Consider the following 20,717-nt stretch of genomic DNA (forward strand, 5'->3'; position numbering starts at 1 on the left):
TTCAAATTACACCAACATGATGACTACACCTTGGAGTGTGCTCTCATTTATGAGATGGCGTTACATGATTGTATACCTCAGTTTTTAAATATGATATACGGGCCAGTTGCAAGCAGTCTGGACACATCGTTACATCATTGTGTATTTATTCCATGGCTGAGCATGATCAGTCCTCGTGAGTTCATGTATTAGAAATCAGCATCTAGACACAAAGGAGACAGAGAAAGTCTGACTGGTTCCACGTCTTCATATTTATTTCATAAAGAAAAAGTAAAAAGTTTTTTAAGAAAACATCCCGAATGATTAGACTCCGATTGCCATTGTCTATAGACACCCCCCGCCCCCACATCCCCCCTAGCCTGGATGCCTGCCTATCTCTCTGTGCTACATCACTACACCACTCCCCAGTTTGGCAATATTGGAGACATGTTAGCTATAGGCTAACAGTGCAAGACAGGCACCCAGGCTAAAGTTTTTTTTTCCACCCGAGTGGTAAGAGAGCCCCCGTGTTAGGATGCCATATACCCTTATGGCACCCCAGGGAGCTCAAGAGCACCCTTATCTGAAGACAAAGTAAGAGATTGTAATACTGTGATAATCAAAAGAAAGTGCTTTTTGCTGTGGCATCTCAGCTTCTTTTTCTTCATGTGCTCAGAAGTCAAGGCGTGGCATCACCTTTCCTCTCTTGCTCGATGGCTAGAAAGGAAAAAGAAGAAGAAGGAGATAGTTTAGGTCAGCAGGCTTGTGTTTTAGTGAATGCAGCGAGAGAGCTGTGCTGTACATCAATGATGTGCTGATGTTGCAGCAATTTGTTGTTGTTGGGGTTTTTTTTTCTCCTCTCCCAGCTGCTCTGCTTGCTGAGGGTGTAGCCTTTTGACAGCACTGGAAAGGGATGAGTAGTGTCTGACAGGGAAATTTATTACAGGGTGGGATCAAGGCTTCGGCACTGTTCAGAAACACACGCACATACAACACATGAGGGACACTCACTCTCTTTGGTGGGCAGAGGGTTTTTCTCTTTTGTCTCTGTCTTCTTCAGCTTTGTCTTGTCGAAACGGGCAATCTCGGTCATGTCAGGCTTGTCAGACATTTTGGCTGCGAAAGATGGAAAAAAAACAAACAAACAAACACCTGAGCACGCTGCTTCGACCTTTCCTGTCAGCCGTCATATTGATATAATGCGGCATGTGACACAACAGATATTATACACATGTTGTATAAGATATATTCTGTAGCATACAAGCAATGATTTACAAGAGCTTCTTATATACTAATGGCTTTGTCTGACATTTAAATAACCGAGTGCACATATAAAGGGAGTGGCTACGCCATGCGACTCAGACATGTCGACATGCATGCCTGTGAGTGGTGGCTGCCTCCCACACATGCTCTGTCTCGATATTCCCCTCTCCAAAATGCCTATGTAGCTAGCATGTGCCTATTTTTATCCTGCCATCTCTTCATTCCTTTGTCTCTTCCTTTTCCTTCTCTGAGGCTGTGGTCTTTGTTCTCTCCCTCTGCGTCTTCTACCTCCCTCTCTCTCTCTCTCTGTCTCTCTCTTTCTCTCTCTCTCTCTTTCTCTGCATCCACCCCTGCAGCCTCATGGATCTAGGCTCCACAGGCTCCACTGCAGTCATATTCCTGACCTAGCCTCAGGTCTGTCTAATCTGTCTTGCACAGTCTGGCCCAGTCACGCCTGTTCGAACAACTGCTCTGTCAGAGACTGCTGTGGAAATGTGACAAGCCCACCAGCCTGCATCGAGTCATTTGCAAAGCAAGCTACTGTAAAATTATTCTCACTGGTCTGAATTTGAATGAGGGGGGGAGGCCTAATAGAAACGCTTTGACATAGAAATAGACATGCTGGGCACGTCGCCAGAAATTAAAATATTGCTGTTTCCTGAAAGGAAGCATGATAAATCGTTTCTGGATTCGACCTCAGCTGCAAATGGTGTCCATATCCAGCCCTGTCAAGTCCCTGATATTAGAAGCAGCACCTAATCCCACCTTTTTTCCCCCCAGTTCGTCAGTAAACCCAAATAATCAAACATTTGCTCTATTGTTTCGTTATCATCGTCGCCATCATCACTCTCAACATCCCTCTTTCACATCGTTTCACAGCTGCCATTAAGCAGTCAGCTTCTCCTCATCCAGCCACACCCCAAACCCTTTGTTTGAGCCTAGAGAAACAGAACCACAAAAGAGACACACCGACACAGAGACGTAAAAGAAAGACACCGAAGGAGAGACGATTCGTTCTTACCGGTGTTCCACACAGCAGTGGGCTAAAATCCACCAGTGGAGAGAGCAGGGAGGGTATAGAGACACAGAGATGGAGAAGGGAGAGCGATGCGGAAGCTGAGTGAATCTGCCGGTGTGTGCACGCCTGCATCCAGGGTGTGGGTATAAGAGGGAGGGAGGGGGGAGAGAGAGAGAGAGGGAGAGACATAAAGAGAGAGTGACTGAGAGCTTGGTCAGCCTTCCTCTCTGTCATCAATATTAATGTTCTAGACTAGAGGAAACCAACCCCTGACAGGAAACAGCTGTGCTGTTAGGCTTTTCAGAGATTGATCATGATAAATCATTTCAATAATACACTGTATGTGTGTTATAGATTGTATTGTACAGTGTTTTTGATGAGGATTAGGTCAAGCGCACACTCCATGAAGATGGTTGCTAATCTTAAAGGTCTCTATGAGCATTTTACATGTGCTGTGTCTGTACTTCTTCACCTCTCTAATACTCATGACATGACGAGAATGTGTCAAAGTTCGAAGCATTTAAGAATTGCACCGAGTCATGTAATGACTCATTTATTTTTATATCGCAGGGGACACATTTGCATTCACTTAATTTGTATGTAACGTTTATTTTTAGAGGGACAAGTATCTGACATGAACCGGTGCCACATACTACAGCATTTATAGCCTAAGCTGGTTTGTGATGCGTTTCCTTAGATGGGCCTTTTTATATCAATACACAAAACTAAACAAGAAATTCATACAAAACATAATGATGATAATAAAATGACCATAGAACACAATATGGGTAATCATTCATTTCTAGGACTTTACCCTGTGACTGTTCTTTTACCTCCGTAACAGTCAATACGTGAGTGTGTCAAAGGAATGAGTAATTATAGAATTACATTCTGAGTGTTCACACCCATTCTTGCACCGAGTCTAAGCGCTGTAGAAAACCCTATTTATATATTTAATGTTTATATTTATAGAGATAAGTATGTAACACAGGCCAGTGCCACGTAGCACAGCATTTATAGCCTAAGTTAGTTCGCAGTGCCCAATCCTTACAAGGGCCTTTATACAAATGCACAAAAAGTCGACATGAAATTACAGACGGAATGGCACAAAACACAAACAGTGATGCAATAAAACTACCATAAACAACAAACACAACAAGAATCATTTACGGCTACATCCCTGATCCCACACATTTAGAGCTGTTCATCTTTTAAAGGTCCAGTGTGTAAGGTTTAAGATCTATATGCAGAAATTATATAATATTCAATGAGTTAAGTGTGTTTTCAGTAGTACAAAGAATTGTGTTTTGTTATTTGTAGAATGAGTCTTTTATATCTACAGAGGGAGCTGGACCTCTTCTGGGCCAAACCAAACACTGGCTGTAGACAGGACCTTTCACGTTTTCACATTTCTTGGACACTATAGGTTCTCCTATATGCTTGGAATGGGGAAGGCGAAGCGAGGTGTATCCAGTCGGCTGCAGCCTGTAACATCACATTTTTTAAAGTAGCTTCCTAAATGTGTGTTGCTGTTTTTCTTAGTTTCCTATGATCATAAACTTTGTGTCTTAGCAAGATGTCATTCTGAGAGATGTGCACTTTTTAAAGACTCAATAATAAATGAATTAATCAAGAAAATAATCAGATGCATCACTACATATTATCATACAATATAGCTTTTTCTCACTTCCGAATTACAACTTATTCTCCAACAGTTTTTAGCCGTTAATGGTGTGCATCAGTTTATCTGTATGGATGGCTTTGACATTATTTGTCACATCCTTTATTTTGCATCTGATCAAGCAGCTCTTGATTACATCAGGCTCTTATAAAGCCGTAACATGTTGACTTGAGCTCATGGCCCTTTGCTGACATCATGAAACCTGCTGGTCATTCTTCTTTAATCTTCCCACAGGTCCCATTACAGCCTGCTGGTGCAGCCCGGGAGGACATTTATTTCAGAGCAGAGAGCTCATCTCAGAATAGCATAGTGACGATGACTCAACATGACCTCAACCATTGAAATGATAGAGTGATCCGAGCAGGAAGGGTGCATGTTAGGTTGAGGAAAGCGCCGTGTTAATGTGTGACATCATATTACTGGATGACTTTGGGGTTTTACTGGCTTACAGTGAGGTCAGAGTGCTCTGTAAGGAGGCTGCAGCACCACCTACTGGCTAAAGTCAAGAACAGCTTCACTTAAAGAGCCAGTGTGCATGTGGACTTCACAAAAGAAATGATAACATAATAACTTTTAATCCAGACTAAACTTATGTGATGGTACTACGGAGCTTATTCTATTCTGCTCTTTTCAAATCGTTTACTGATTTAGCCTTTCAGACGTATGTTTCCATTGAGTTGTTTGTTTCTCTGTGATGGTGTGTGTGTGGAAAAAGAGATCTTTGACCTTCTCTAAATTTGCCAGAGCCTCCTATTAACCTTTTTGTTTCAAATGTTACCATATTTGAAGCTCGGAGACAAGATGTACACTGACAAAGGTCAGACTTAGCAGCCAAATGACCTGTCAGAACAGTCAGACAGACCACTGCTTGTTGGTGGATGGTATTAGACCAATAAACCTTTTCAGGGGATCAAGTCTGTCTCTGAGCTGTATGTCAGCGTTTGGATGAATGATGTGTCAGTGAGGTTGTGTGTAGTAATGGCCAGAAGATGGCAGCACCACACAGTTTTAGATGTTTCTAACAATTATCTAACACTTAGATAATTATTGTAGTTGTTCCATCTCGCTTTACTTTATTTAAGAATATTCAAAATATATCGGAGGTCTTTGTTAGTGCACGGTCAACAGTTATGTTCATATATTGTGTAAACACAGGATGGCAGCACAGGATTATGTTAAAGTTGTCAGCCACTCAGATGAACAATCCATGAGGCACCAGCAGAGTGCACTCATCCCTCAGCACACCCAACATAACAGCTTGTAACAGCTTGAATCCTAATGTTACTAATGTGATTAACAACAACAACAGCACAAAAAAAAACAAAAAAAACTCTTCACACTTTTCCAAACACAGTTTCATCCGTGCTTGTGTGTTAACGGCGAGCACGGTGTCAAGTCAGTTAGCTCGCCGCTTTAGCATGACGGGAGACGATTCATGAGCGGGAAAAAAAAAAGCAGGTTCCACAAATTATTGTCAGTTCAGCAGTGAAGCTTCAAGTAAAGCAACATTTATGAGTCATGAATTCACAAATTACCGTTTTCTATGTTTAATTTGTGACCTTTTACTTTACGTTGATCTGTTGTGTCGGTATTAGATAACAGGATAGTGAAGATAGGCTTCATTTCTCAGTGTGACAAAGTGAGCAAAGTTAAGCTGACATTGGGTTTGTGCAGTGAGAGAGCAGTCTGTGTCATCTGTATTTACCGTTCAGTCACTTAGATTTTATTTTTTAGCTCTTATCCTCTTTTTTTTGCCCTTTTAATACCCTGCTCCCCTCCTGCTATCAGCCATGCTGACCATGATGGCCGTGCAATGTCAGTCTGTCGGTCAGTCAGTCAGTCTGTTACTTTCATCTGGATTGAAAAATCTGAATCAGAGGACAAATCCTAATGACAGTTTTTTGTAAAATGTCACAGTAACTTTTGAGTAGATTGCCACATAGTGTAAATAGCCTTTTGGAGATATTCATTATGATGAATTGTAATAATTTAGGTGATACCTCAACTTTCCTTCCATCGTGCAATCAAAATCAGTTTTTTGCAATACTTCATGACTAAGTGCCCATCAGCCTCAGCTTTAACAAAAGCATCACTGTGTGTAAGTGCAGCCTCACAGAGCTGCTAGCGCGGCTGTAGGCTCTTAGTGTTGTATAATTACGTTAAGTTATCAATCCACTCTCATCTTTCTATGGTAGATAAATGGTGTGATGTTGCTCTCATGGTTCATGTGTTAGCAGCTGCGGTCTCTGAAGCTTGGATAAGGGTAGTGGCTGCACTCTAAGATACTTTAGATGTGAGCAGGAATAGACAAAAAAACTTGCACACATGCAGGTTTAGTTTAGTTTTTCATCATGATGGAAGTGTTGTCAACGCATGAAGTGTAATTACCATCCAGATTTCCACAAATGAAATCCTGCCAGGTAATATTATCAGCCCTAAACCAACGAAATGAAGGAACTCTGATGTGCAGAGGCAAAAGTAATCTTTTTACTTTGTCAGTCATTGCAAAGCGTGCTGATTTATCTCTCAAACAAATCTAATTACTCCGCGTTCAAAAGGGAATTAGGTGTGAAACAAAATGGAGCCATTGTGCCAGACACACCACAATGAGTGTGTGTGTGTGTGTGTTTTTCTGGAGAGTTGTGGGATGGATTAGGACAGTGCAGGATCAGTAAAACCAGATAAAGGCACTGCCTCAGCTCATGATCTCCACGACTAATGATGCCGCGTTTGATTGGTGCACCGCGTTCCATCACCCGGCCAATGAGCTGAGAGTATCTCGGTGTGGAGGAGTTATCTCACCTAGCCAGCTGGAGGACAGTGACAGAGATGAAAAGAGAAGGAGGCAAACAGCAGAGAGGGGAGGTGTGGAGATGGAGACAAGGATGAGGAAGTGATAGATGGAAGATTGGAGCTGTGCTATAAACACATAACACTTTTGTAATGCACCTTATCGGGTATCGGGGAGTAATGACAGTCTCTGAATTTGATGCTCATCATTGTCGGTGTGTGTTCATTGTGCTGTTAGTGGTGTTTCTCTTTGCGTAGCATAGTTCTTCTTGAAACGTCTATACTTTTAAGGTGAGCCTAAGCTTCGTTTTCAAAGCTTAACACATCAAAGTAAATATCATCCATGCGTCTTCTCTCTTTCAACATCCCTCCCTCATCTCCTGCTCCAGTGATTCCTCTACTTTCTCTCAGGGGTAAACACAATACATTAAGCACGCACACAGCAGAAGTCTTGGATGGATTAAGCAAATGATAAATCCTTTAAATCCGTGCATCGGTAAATTAAATGAACAAATGACTGACAACACAAACAAGTTTGCTCATTTGTTAAAACTAAAAGCGAGGAGACGTTTTGAAAGAGTGATCTCTTGCCTTAAGGAATACAGAACTGAATGCGTCGCAGAGTTGTTCATCACTGGCAATTAAAATACCAATTGGTTACTTAACGTTGCGGTAATTCAGTTTTATAACCGCCTTTATGGATTTCTTACCTTTTGTATCAGCAGAGCAGAGTGAAAAGAAATGAAACACTTCACAGAGTCAGTCAAAAGAACCGATTTTTACTGACATGTGCAAAGCTTCTGAACGCACCTCCTAGTGTGAATAATGTTCAAAAATAATGTGTCCAATAGTCCAAGTCAATTAATATTCAGTTCAGAAAGCTTTTGCAATTATAAAGGGGGTACGGAATAAATTGAACAAAAACTGTTTTCTTAAAAGAAAAAAGAAAAAACGATTAAGAGTGTGGCTGCTCTGTGTAAGATTAATCTTGTAAAGTGAAAAGATATTCTTCCAATTTGTGCTGCAGATGTCAGTTATAATTGCGTTGCCAGTTTTTCCAAATACGCAGCTTGTTTGTTGAATGATTTTGTTTGCTCTAGAAGCAGCACTAGTGGAAGATTTGCTCGTAAATGGCTCTTAGTGAAATGTTTCCAGATTTTCAGAACTCTAAATACATGTATATGTCTTTTGAATATCAGCAGCTGTTGACAATGCATAACAAATCCAAGAGTACAAGGACATGCAAATGAACAGAAGAGGGAGCTGAAATTACATCAGTTCAACACCAGCCTAAAACACGGGAAATAGAATGGTCTGAGTAATGAGTTATGGAGACCTGCATTGAGAATAATAAAAAGTTAATGCCAAATAGAAAAAGCAGAAGAGAAGTCAGCTGCCCGGCAGATCCTGGCCATGCTGGAGGACTGACTGCCAACTAGTCCAATTAAGAAACCCCTTATTTAAACTTTATCTGCCTGTTTCACCTCATAAGGTGAGGGGAGAAGTAAAATAGTCATGTCATGTACCTTCAGTGCTGACAGTGTGCGGGAGTCCACTACCTTCTTCTAATTATTAAGAAAAAAATCTAAATATACAGCATATCACGTATTAAATGTGCATCAGTATTAAAAGTTTCATATCTGTGGCAACAAAAATGTGACTCTGATAGCGCTGTAGGTACAACTACCCAGAGAGAACGTGGCCATCAACATCCCCTTTAAATTCAACAACTCTCCTTTTAAAAAAGTCTACTAAATACATCTGGAGTCTGTTGTTGAATAATTTGGATTATTTTCATCATGTGGATGTTTAATTCCATGTAGCGTTAGTCTCATTTTTGTAAATATGTTCCTTTTTTTTTTTTTTTTACTTTTGTCTGAAAGTTCAGAAATATTTTTTAAATATTAAAATGCTCAGCAAAGTTTTAAAAATATATCTATTTTTCTGTTTTAATGAAATCGACACAAGCCTGCTGTTAGCATGAAAGCAATTTGCAATCATGTTTAATTAGTCTTTGCACCGCACTGAGCTAAACGACACCCCCAGTCTTTGCACGATTCTGTGAGGGCTGTGCTACAGCGCACACGCTCAGTGCTGGAGTCGGACTGCTGAAGAAAATTAAAACTTCAAAGGATGAAAATCACCAACTGATTGGCATTATTGTTTTTCATTTTAAGGAAGAAATATCACCGTCTCGATGCAGCAGTGTCGTCTTAAAGAGCCACTTCCAGTCTCGGAGTGTCACAGTCCTTGAAAAGATGCCCAGAATGCAACAAGTATCGACCCCCCGATTCCTTGTTATGTTGGAGACCGACAGTTTTGACAGTAGATCAGTCTGTGCTTTGAACTCAGTTGTTAAGCTAAAGGTTTTGAATTCATCCTCTTTGAAGCTGAAACACAATGATACACACTACAGAGCAACATACACAAACCAGAGCATCATGCTATACATTGTGTTGTGGTATATTTCTGAAGAACGTCCCTTGATAATGTTGTCATAAGAGCACTAAAAGCCTTTTTAAACTTCTCCAAAGCCAAATAGAATATGTATTTTGCTCTGTCAGTGGTCAGCGATGGTGTTGTCCTTTGTGACCTCACACAGTAAGAAGGATATTAATGGTTTACTGTAGCATTCAAATAAAAGCTGTGTGGGTTGAGTGAGTCACGGCGTCCTTCAAAGCCGGGAATACCTTAAAGGAGCATCTACTTATTTATTACTTACTGTCCAAAGGTTTTTTTTTTTATTTTTATCTTTGACTAGTTGAGTAGGCTCAGTGTGATCATATTAGATATACTGTGTATTGCTTTGTCATAGGTCAGGCAAAAAAAAAGTGTTATTTAAAGGACCTTTAACAGATGCCCTTAATCATTCCAGCACAGTCTGAAGTCTATTTGATTTAGCGCATGATGAATTGTAATGGCTCTGTCAGCTCTGTGTTTCTGACCCTTCGAAATGAGCGATCAATGCAGAGGCTGCCTCAGCACCGGACGTGAAGTGACAAGGTCAGGATGTCGACGTAGTGTTAACAAATGTAGCCGAGACGCCGGCAGAAGAGACAGGGGAAAAAAAAAAACCCTCACCTTTTATCAGGATCAAAGAAAGGAGCACTCACACAGTAAGACACAGCCCTCCCACACACACACACACACTTTAAGCAAACACACACACTGTCTTCCTTTTTACTTTCTCATTTCATAATAAAAGGAACTGCATCACTAAGGTGACAGTCGGGTTCTTGTTACCTTGACAATGAGGAGTTGGATAAAAGTGCGCATCTGCGCTTGCATGTGCCTCGGTTCGGAAATAAAAGAAATCCAAAAAAACACACACACGGCATTACACACAGTTCAGACACTCCTCTTCCATCCTTCCATCCAAAAAACAGCATTCATCTTTTCTGTCAAAGCACTCCTGTGACCTTAGGAGTCTTCTAAATTTGAGAAATTGAGCCATGATAATAGACGGGGAAGTATGTGAGGGAATATGAGCAGGGGATGAGGTGGGGAAGGGCAGGAATATGGGTCCTTTTTATTATGCACCTTTCTGCAGCAGTGGCAACAAAGCAACAGTTTTTTTTTTTGTTTTTGTTTTGTTGTTGCAGCAGCACACTGGGTGTACACAAGGTGACATCTATTCAGGAATCCCTGCTCATACACCTGAAAGGCTTCAGCGTTCCTCTTCTGAAATAGAGATTAATAAATGTCCCTCTGACTGCGTTAGGATTAAAAACACACACACACACACACAACACTAGTGTGCGTGCGTGTGCATCATCGTCGGCACAATATGCTGTATGTTATCTCCACGCGGCCACCTGTTTATATGAAGGGAGTCGACAAACATCATATGAATTCCAATAAGGCTCACCCTCGGAGTACACACACTTCATCATCATGAAGCTAGCACTGTTCACTGTAATCTAAATCCCTTATTTCAAAGCTGTGTGTGTGTGTGTAAGAGAGACGGGAGGATGGCGGCAGGAAGGGAGATTAAAACTGACGGTTTTCAGTGGTCTTAGGGGCGCCGTGCAGAGTGGGGTTAAGATAATGGGGCTTCAGTATCAGCAGAGGATTGATAGCAGGGTTAATTAACAAGAACTGCACTCATCATGAAACTGACAGGTAAACCAGAGATTCGAAGGTTCACGTTGAAAACACAAATTTAAACAATCTTTTTCCAGCTAAAACAAGAAGGAAAACTCTTGTGCTACACTTGAAGTAAGTTGAATATTCACATCACGTGCTGCTCCAATTTTCAGTAAGGAAATAAGACTTTTTAAACTGTTGAGAATTAAAGCTGCTAATCCCGAGGATTAATACAATTGAGTTTGCTGGATTTTGGTAATGCCCTGTTTCCTAAGCTTTGCCCATTAGGCACCTGCTGCTGTCACACTCCAATGGCCTCACAGGAAATTGCCTGGTTTTAGGAGGGCGAGAGTACGGGAGGGCATTTGAACTTCAACACACTGAAAACCACTTGCACACTCACACAAAGACAGGAGGTGAGCTTTTTGCTGTTCTTGTCCTTTGGCTTCATGAGACCAATTTACCAGCTTCAGTGTGTGTGTTTGTCTATCTGTGTGTGTGTGTGAATGTGTCAATGTGTTACCGCAGGCAGGTGCGTCAGCAGACCCTTGGCAGTCAGATTTCATGCACCACAGACCGTGCCACAAACAGACGTACTCTATCTTGGAGTAGAAGAGATGATTGGCCTCGTGGCTCCTTCAGGAAGCTTTCACAAACATGACAATTTCGAGGAGGCCAATTGTGAGTGAGCCACTAGCCACCGATTACCATACCTCCTCATCTCAGCTCCCTGTAGCAACTTGAAACAAAACTACAGAGATTGTCTGCTTGTCAGTTCAGATCCTGTTAGCATGGCGAGACGGGGACAGCCTCACACGTGTAAGAGATGGAGTGACTGCTCAGATTAATATATCTGGATATAATATGTTGCTTTTTCTACAACTACAATTATGTGTTTTTGCTGTGGTGGTAAGACATCTGTCACCACAAATACCCATGTACCTAAACTATGTTGTAAACTTGATGTTCAAACACCCACGAGTGGAGTACAAAGAACAGCCTGTTGCACTTACTCTGTAAATCCCCGTAAACAAGAGTTGTGGCTGTGTGCATGTATGCTTGTTTGCATATGCTGTTAGTACGCTGCTCTTCATGTTGTATGTGTTTGAGATAACGCAGCAGTGGCTGGCTGTCACGCAAACAAACAAGAAGAGAAAAGAGGAAAAAAGAATGGGAGGAGTGCGATATAGTGATGAGGACATGAGGGAGAGCATTATCTAATATCATGTGTCCACAAAGCTAGAAGGGATTCTGAGACGCAGTGCTGTGCCACAGAGCAGGAGAAAAAGTAACAGCAGCTGGGAACCATAAATGTAGACATGATGACTTGTTGGCAAGGAAAATAATAGCAGCTGGTTGGATATCTTCTCTGATATCACTACTGTAATGCTAGTGTGTACAGTGTGTAGGGTTGTAAAATTCTGGGAATTTTCAAAGTTGGAAACTTTCCATTAGAATTAGCGAGAATTTATGGGAATAAACAGGAATATACCAGGAATTTAAAAAACTGAAGGTTGGCTCTTAACCCTTGTAATGTCCTCCCGATTGTCATACACCTTATTTATTGTTATTTAAAGTACACGTGTATAAATTGTCAATCAGTTCTGTGTTACACCTTTAGTCTTACTTCAGTCCAACCCATTACCACACATTTTTCCCTTTGTTTTGGAATTTAGGCCCAATGGAACTTGCTTACATGAAAGTATACCCTGTTTTTGAGTTAACAGGGAACTTAAATATAGTTGGGGAAAATATATTTTAACATAATCTTGACTGAAACAACCAGATTTCATGTAAGTACACTTGAATTTCTGTCACATGCACATATGATTTCTAGAACCCTTGGAGACTATTGAAGCGACACATTTGAGCCCATGGACTACATAAAGTGAAGTGAGTTTGATGATATTATGCGGTAAATATATTTGATGTGTGGTATTAATGTTTATCTTGCAAACAGCACATGAAAATATATTCATACTGTAGATAGCGAGCTGATAAGTTAAATGCTAAATAAGTTATAGCTAGCATCATTTCATTGACCACTAATGAGGCTTATCTTATCATGATGCTTGTTCACACCCAATTACTAAATTACCCAAATTTCCATAATCTCCATGGAAGTTTCCAAAATTTTATTTCCCATGGAATGTTTCTGGAAACCTAATCGTGTGTGATCCACAGGAAGTGTGTTTGCATTCTGTCTTTGTGATAAGGGAGGAGGTGTGAATAGTTACAACCTAGCCTTTAACCCCCTCTTGCACACACACACTGATGAACACTGCTCTCATTCTTTGAGGCATGTGGAGAGCTGGTCTGACTAAACAGCTCCTCCTTGTGGAGGCAGTCTGCTGAATGTAAATGAGGTACAACCCCAGGTCTATAAAGTGTAAACAGAAGCAAACACGCTTGTGAACTTTTGCAGTGAGTAAGCCTGATGCCCCAAAATTGATTGTATAAAACCGGCTGACCTGACCCTTTGGATCAGCCTGGTGGAAACTCACCTCATCTATTAACACAAGGCTTTAATCCAAACCTCTTTGAACCTGTTCACCCATTTTGGCATCCTATTATAAATCATATGCTGGGCAACTGATATACTGAGCATCAGCAAGAGCAATGCATCACCCAACCACACAGACAAATGTATCATTGCAGTGCCAAGGCTGATGAAAAACAACAGATGAAATACTCCACACGTAAGGTAAACAAGTGGCTGAGGAGGTGGAGACACTCCACCGCCTTCCCTTTCCCAAACAGTCTGATGCAGGATGCCGTGTACTCATGCGCTTTCACGCTTGCACTTTGCTCATTCCTTCACACTTAAACCCCGTACACTCGGTATAAATAGGCCAGCACAAGTTGTTATCTACCCTTTTGTTTCCTCCATGTTTCCCTCCCATGTTGCTATGCCAAGAGAAATTACCAGTCACTTCATTATATCTATAGCGATGCCTCTACTGACCCCATTCTCATTTCTCCAGCCCTCCTCTCCCCACTTACCCAACACCATTTCCATGTACAGCGCCCTCAGGGAGCAAAACGAGTAATTAGTATGCTGATACATGAGCCAGTGGTGTTGCCATAACTAGTTAAACAGCTATTTCCACCTCTCACTATGTAGTGAAGCACTGAAGAAGCGTGTACGTGTGTGTGTGTGTGTGGGGGTGTGTGTCTTTATAATGAGGCTGAAGTAACACAGCAGTACATACTGTTCTTGTCACAGTGAAAGGTATAACGTTGACGACAGATGCTCTCACTATGTGGTCTAGCACTGACTCACTTGCATCTATCTGTCTGTCTTTCTGTCTGTCCGTCTCTCTCTCTCTCTTTCTTTATCCGTGCGTGGGGTTGTGTAGTTACATAAGAATTCACACAGATTCCCGGGATACACGCGCCGTTGGTTTGTGCGAGCAAAGGAGCGAGGGAGCGTTACCATGACGATAGCATTAGAAACCAACCTTACTTCAAACCTTGTGTGTGTATATTTTTGTGTCTTTCTGTTGTTTTTTTTTTTTTTTTTTTTTTTTTGGTTAGTTGGTTGGTTGGTTTTTGTGCTTCTGAATTTGTGACGGTTCCATTAGAGCCAAACCCCGGAGAGACACGGCCCTCTTGGTGCACTGAAAAAGAAGACGAAGGGAGGAGGATGGCGAGGTTTGTTGGTGGAAAGACGCAAGATGGAAAGGACAGGATGGAGAGGAAAAATGAGGATGCAGGGGAAGATAATTAGAGGGAGGGAGATACTGATTGTGGACCCAGATGTTTCCAAATGATCCGTTGATAACACCCCCCTACACACACACAACTCTCCTTCTCTTTCAGGCCTTTGAATATGTCATTTTGCAGATGCCGTGAGCAGCCTGTCCACCTTTGCCAAAGCTATGCGTAAGCTTTGTGTGTGTGTGTGTTCAAGTGTACTTGCTTGTGAGTGGCCTGACCTACTCTGATCAGATTAGAATTGTTTTCTCTAGCCAATGCCACAGGGTGTGAGCCCATGCTTGACCCACAGCATGGGTCGCCTCTCCTTCAGCTAAGGTCTTGAGATATTAAGGTATCACATTACTTTTATTTTCCTTATGGAAAATAGGATTATAACCACATCTAGCTATCCACATCCCATAACGGTCTATCTCAACTCAATAACTAAGGTAATAATAATAAAGTAGTTGTGAATGGACCGATAACAGCAATCATTTTAAAATACAATGTCTGATGAAGCACTTGGCGCCATCGTCCAGCAACACCCAGCCAATGTGATGGCCTTTCAGTAACCAAGCGACTGTTGAGAATAAACTGATTAGGCAGGCACAGATGCAATATGCCAAACTGGTATTGATACTGACCTGTGGGTTGGGTACTGGCCATGACGGGACAGAGCCATATTAAAGTTTCTTTAAATATTATAAAAATCAATGTCTTCCAGTTCAATTCAGTCGAAGCAGGCTGCATTTCAATTAGATCTGCACAGTGAGATCTACAGACTTTAAATTGGTGAAAAAAGAGGGCTCTGGTGTTGGAGCTGTACCCAGAGTTAAAGAATTGGCATAGGGAGAGAAAAAGTTGGATCAGTAGCTCCCTAAAAACTATTGTCACACTTCCAGAGTTGTAAAATCAAATCTCATAATATTATGCCTTTTAAACTCATTGATGTATGACTCAAACTGCACTTCCTGGACTGTATCATCTTCTTGCCAGCAATTTTAGCAACATGCCAACACCAATACAACCCATTGTATAGTCTGAACGCCCTCTAACTGTCTAAAGGCAGCAGGCGGTAATGAGTGTATCCTCCCAGTTGAAGGCATATACCTTCCAGTTATACTACTGTTCCATTCGTGTATACTCAATAAATGTGAATGTTTGTTCGTCTGTTTGTTTGCGCACAGCACTTTGGTATGAATAAGGTTAGAGAAAGATGATAGTTGTGGCAGTCTCTTTAATAAAAGTTGATGTTATGGGCTGATTCACAACCCTAAACTACTTGGGGCCACTGAACGTTGGCAGGTGGAGGTGCAGAATCTTCCAACATGAACACAATTTCTCGAAATACTCTGTTGAGTAAAATATGTTGGCTCCATTGACTGGTGGATGATCATTTTAAACTATGTGGGTGATTTGCACCTTGATAATGCATGAGAGTCGTTGAAGTCACATGGGACTTGTAACAGAGTCCTCCGATTCGCATGAATGGATGTGCGAATTGTCGTGAAACCACCAGGGTAAAGATGTCAGATTAGCATTGTCTTCTGTATTTGCCAGTGCTGTGATAGCTCTGTGCTCATGTGTATGTCCACTTAATCACAGCGATCATGGGATGATCTGTGCGGATCAGGTTGTCATGCAGGTGACTTGACATTTAGGTGCCACTTTTCGTTTCTGTGCCACATGAGAGCTTCTCCTGTTTGGAGTTTTATTTGACTCCTACTGAGCTCTGTCCTGATCTCATCAACCAACTGCTGTTTGCTTCCGCTTTCTACATCTGGGAGCCAAATGTTTATTTTCTAACTCAGTCTACTATTGGTGTTAAAACAAACATTTGCTGTTGACACCACCGTAGTGCATCATGGGGTATAGTTCAACAAAATGTCTGCAGTCTTCTTGGTATATATAACCTCATTCCTTCTTTCCTCTCTCGTCTAAGCATTTCTTTTCCCAACATAATGCAAGGTGGATTTGATTATGCTGACTAACAGTCATGACAGCATTGTAAGAAAAACACAGACGAACTCCATCAACGCAAAGAGACAGGCGTCATCATCTGAAATACACAGACAGTATGTAGTAGTCCATAAAATAGCAAAATGGCATGCACTCCATGACCCGTTTCATAAAGTGTTTCCATTAGTTCGTGTAGCCCAATAAAATAGTGGAAAGGATAGTTACATGTATCCCGTGCAACGATCAATACTATCACTCAGCGACACACAATTGCATGACATGAGCCTCTGGATGAAAATCCATGTCCTTTCAACCCAATTTAAACTCTTCCCTGATAACGCATACAAGACCTGGCTATCTCTTCTCTGCTATTACTCCACTATCTCTCACAGTAGTCTATCAACTGTGTGTTTTCTTAGCTCTGAGCACTGCTTCTTCCTATTTCCCCTTCAGAGACCCAAAGGGACAATCTAACAACCTTACTGTCCAGAAAAAGAAAGAAAGTTTTTAAGAAAACTTTGATGTTTCTAGCATTCGTGCTTTGCTATTCTTTGGGATTATCAGACCATTTACATGTGAGGGAAAAATTCCAGCTGTTAGTCGTTAATATGAGTGCCGACAAATGTTGTGACAGGTTGACATCTGTGCTTCTGCAGTGTTAAAAGAATTAAAAGTGACCAAGCTGAGCCCGGAAAACACACACACACAGCAGAGTCATTGACAGATAAACAGATAGTGAGAAAAGAATGGGGGGGAAAAAAAGAGTTAGAAAACGTGTTGTGTGTGTGTGTACGCTTGTGCATGGTGTGTGGTCTCAAAGTGATCAACCTGTCATTCAAGCTTTAGGGGTTTATCTGTGGGAGCAAGGGCACCTGGCTTAGTTGGCTTTGCTGTAGGGACGGCAGATATCTGTGTGTACACTCGCTGAAGATGTGACAGCAGGTATCCACTAGGGGGGAGAGATATGACACCGTGTCATTATGTGCAATGCATAAAACATTCACAGCAATAAGCTGTTCTTTTTATGCTCGCCTCTGTTTTGTTCTCTTCGATCACTCGAACACAACACACACACACACACACACACACATAAACATGATAGGAGCAGTGGGCTGGAAGGGTAGATAGAATAGAACAGGAATACGTATGTTCGCCTCAGCCAGTTATCTTCCATGAGTCAATGCACCACATGACGACTCCCTGAGAAGCTTGAAATTACAATCATGCTCATGTGAAGTGAAAATATTTTGGATGAGCGCATTCCACCAGCTTCAGCATCTCTTTTTTTTTTCTCCCCTCCCTCCCTGTGCTGCTCTTTTCCACACACACTTAAAGGCACTCAAGATTGTGCACTTAACTGCACATAACACATATATACACAAGTCTGTATGTTTGCAGCTGGTTGGATAAATCATTTTGACAGCTGAACACAGATTATGAGTCCCGGAGCTGTCTCTTCAAACAGGAAGATGGCAGATATTCCCATGAGGTCTAGTGGACTAAAGCACTAGGTGGCAGTGGTGGAGGAGAATGCAAAGGTGAGAGCTGTGTCTGTATTCTAGGCCAGGGCTGCCCCTTGTCCCTGATCCTGTTCATAATATTCATGGACCGGATCTCAAGGTGCAGCCAGGGTGAGGAGGGTTTCTGATTTGGCAACCTCAGGATTGCATCTCTGCTGTTTGCAGATGATGTGGTTTTGTTGGCTTCATCAGTCCGTGACCTTCAGTATTCACTGGGGCGATTTGCAGTCAAGTATCTCAGGGTCTTATTCACAACTGGACTAGACTGGCAGTTTGATGTGGTGTCTGCACTATTGCAGACTTTATGTGTTGTGAAGAAGAGATTTTAGATTTTCCAGTCTATCTACATTCCAGCCCTCACCTATGGTCATGAGCTTTGGGTAGCTACTGAAAAAATGAGATCGCAGATACAAGCGGCCAACATGAACTTCCTCCACTGGAGTGGAGCCGCTGCTTCTTCGCATCATAAGGAGTAAGCTGAGGTGGTTCGGGCATCGGAATAGGATGTCCCCTGGGCACCTCCCTTTGGAGGTGTTAAGGGCATGTTCAACTGGGAGGAGGTCCCGGGACAGACCCAGAACCTGCTAGTGGGACTATATAGCCCATCTAGCCTGGTATTACCTCAGAATCTCCCAGGAGGAGCTGGAATGTGTATCAGGGGAGAAGGGCGTCTGCTGCAACCGAGACCTGCCCCTGGATAAGAGGAAGAGAATGGATGGATGGATTAATAATATGTCGGACCAGTTGTTGTTCAGTAAAGGACTTAGGTAGATAAAGGACAAGCAACACTGCAACATGAAACTGAAAACATGGACAAAAAGATGTTAAAGTTTGACCCATGCTCTGAGTGTGAATATGCTGAAATATACAGCAGAGACACAAGTAGCCGAATATCAGTATTAATATTCATCATTATTCAGCAAAATGTGACCGCATCAAGTTTAAAGCTGCACTGCACATTAACACCTTTTTAACCATATTCATCGAAACATTTCACAAATGACTCTCTTCCTTTCTCCTGCACATCCCAATCTCTGTCCCAGTTTCACTCCCACACTCACCGTGTTTACTCAGATCAGACTAAGTGGTCTTGTTAGGTATAATGTGAACATGAAATGTAAAATTTTAAAGTGCAACGTCTACTGAACATTCGCCCTTGCCGTGTTCTGATGTTGACTTCTTATGTATTTAGGGAGCAGAGCTCAGATTTCCTCGATAATTTACAGCAGGCTGTAAGAGTTAATTGACTGAGACAAAGCAATCCTCTGCCTGATTGTTGTTATTCTCACAGTAATAAACATGCCATCAGAGGAATAGCAGCATTAACTTAAAGACTTAAATATCTTAAATTTAGTTACAGAAATCTGTCTCCAAAATAAGTCACGGGGGAGATAGTGGCACTTTTTATCATCATAATCCTGGACATATCCTGCAAGCATTACGCTGAAGAAAGGCAGTGATAAGACTGTCTCGTCTCTTCCTCTAAGGGAAACACAGCTAGGGCCAAAAGGCTGGCCAAAATATCTATTTGCTGGAAGACGTCTCCCATTTCACAAATGTAATTTTCCTCTTGAAGCCGGAACAGTGGTCACACTGGAGGATGAGTGAGGACACGGGGTAGCGCATTGCACGACGCAGTGCGTCTGTGGGTGTGCATATTTTTATGTATAATTTGCTGTTTCTGTTTATTACTCCTGCCACCTTTTACCAGAACAAATTAGCTGCAAATAAATCTGCCATCAACATTCAGTTAGAGGGCAAACTCTACCTGAAATTTTGTTGGGCAGCATGACACAATCTTCACATCCTCCTGTCACAAATAGTAGCCGTGAGGCATGTTGATAAGGGTGGGACTGGTTCCAGAGGGCTCTGCAACCTCCTCTGGAACCAGTAGTGACCTTCTCACAGCAGGCTAACAACCAACAAGGCACCTCCAACATGTGTATTCTGACAATCTGACTGCATGGAACCTATTTGGGACTTGATGGGGCCCAGTTGTGTCTACAGTGAGCATTCACAAATAACATGATGCACAAAATAGTCAGTTTTTTGCTCCTCACATTGATACTGCAACAAACTTACTGTCAATATTTCACCAAACATTATGAAAATTCCTGTTTTTAGATCATATTTTCTTACAAACTAGTGAATCGTATTATGGAATTTTCTATCCTTAGGTTACACGAGGTCACGTGTGGGCCTTGAGGTTCTCGGCAGTTGTTTGGTTTTGGTTGAGCACTGTGGTGGCCTGGGTCGAAGGAACTGAAGGTTGCCTTCCTAGACATAAAAGATAGCTTGCAGATAGTTGACAGTGTCTCCAGACTACACAAACATGGGTAAATACATTCTCTTTGACTGATTCTGGGCGTGTAGTATTTGTGGTGTTATCTTGGGGGTTAACGTCTGACCACTAACATGAATTTGTCAGAATGTGAGACCGACTCAGGCACTTCTGATGAACTTTGAGAGTGTCTCTGTTTCTGCTTGGCCAAGCATCAATATATATTACAGCATAAGACATCAGAGGCTCCTGAACACTTTCTTTCCCTCTGACCTCACCATTGACCTTTGACTTCAGCAATTTCAACAATTGTTCAACATTTTAGGAAAGACGCTCATTGCCTTTTTTTTTTTTAAGTGAAATGAGGAGATCAACATCAATTTCAGTTCTGTGTGATGAGTAGACAAGTAGCTCAGCTTAGTAAAAGACTGGAAACAGCTA

At 41.8% G+C, this 20,717-nt stretch overlaps 1 protein-coding gene across 1 annotated transcript; it reads right to left on the reverse strand.

Moving 5' to 3' along the window:
- Positions 1-229: 229 nt before the first annotated feature.
- Positions 230-2,416, reverse strand: tmsb2 (thymosin beta 2). Its single transcript, XM_010737528.3, has 3 exons — positions 2,264-2,416; positions 991-1,095; positions 230-696 (listed from the first exon to the last, which is right to left on the reverse strand). The coding sequence occupies exons 2-3, from the start codon at positions 1,088-1,090 to the stop codon at positions 659-661; spliced, it is 138 nt and encodes a 45-aa protein (XP_010735830.1). The 5' UTR covers positions 1,091-1,095; positions 2,264-2,416; the 3' UTR covers positions 230-658.
- Positions 2,417-20,717: the final 18,301 nt, after the last annotated feature.

The sequence above is a fragment of the Larimichthys crocea genome, chromosome I (assembly GCF_000972845.2).
Source record: "Larimichthys crocea isolate SSNF chromosome I, L_crocea_2.0, whole genome shotgun sequence".
Taxonomy (NCBI): domain Eukaryota; kingdom Metazoa; phylum Chordata; class Actinopteri; family Sciaenidae; genus Larimichthys; species Larimichthys crocea.

What these genes read in the sequence shown, in the direction of transcription:
- tmsb2 (XM_010737528.3), bottom strand. Translation starts at nt 1,090, where the DNA reads ATGTCTGACAAGCCTGACATGACCGAGATTGCCCGTTTCGACAAGACA. An exon ending in CCCTCTGCCCACCAAAGAGA is followed by an intron (nt 697 to 990) that starts GTGAGTGTCCCT and finishes TTTCCTTTCTAG; the next exon opens with CCATCGAGCAAGAGAGGAAA.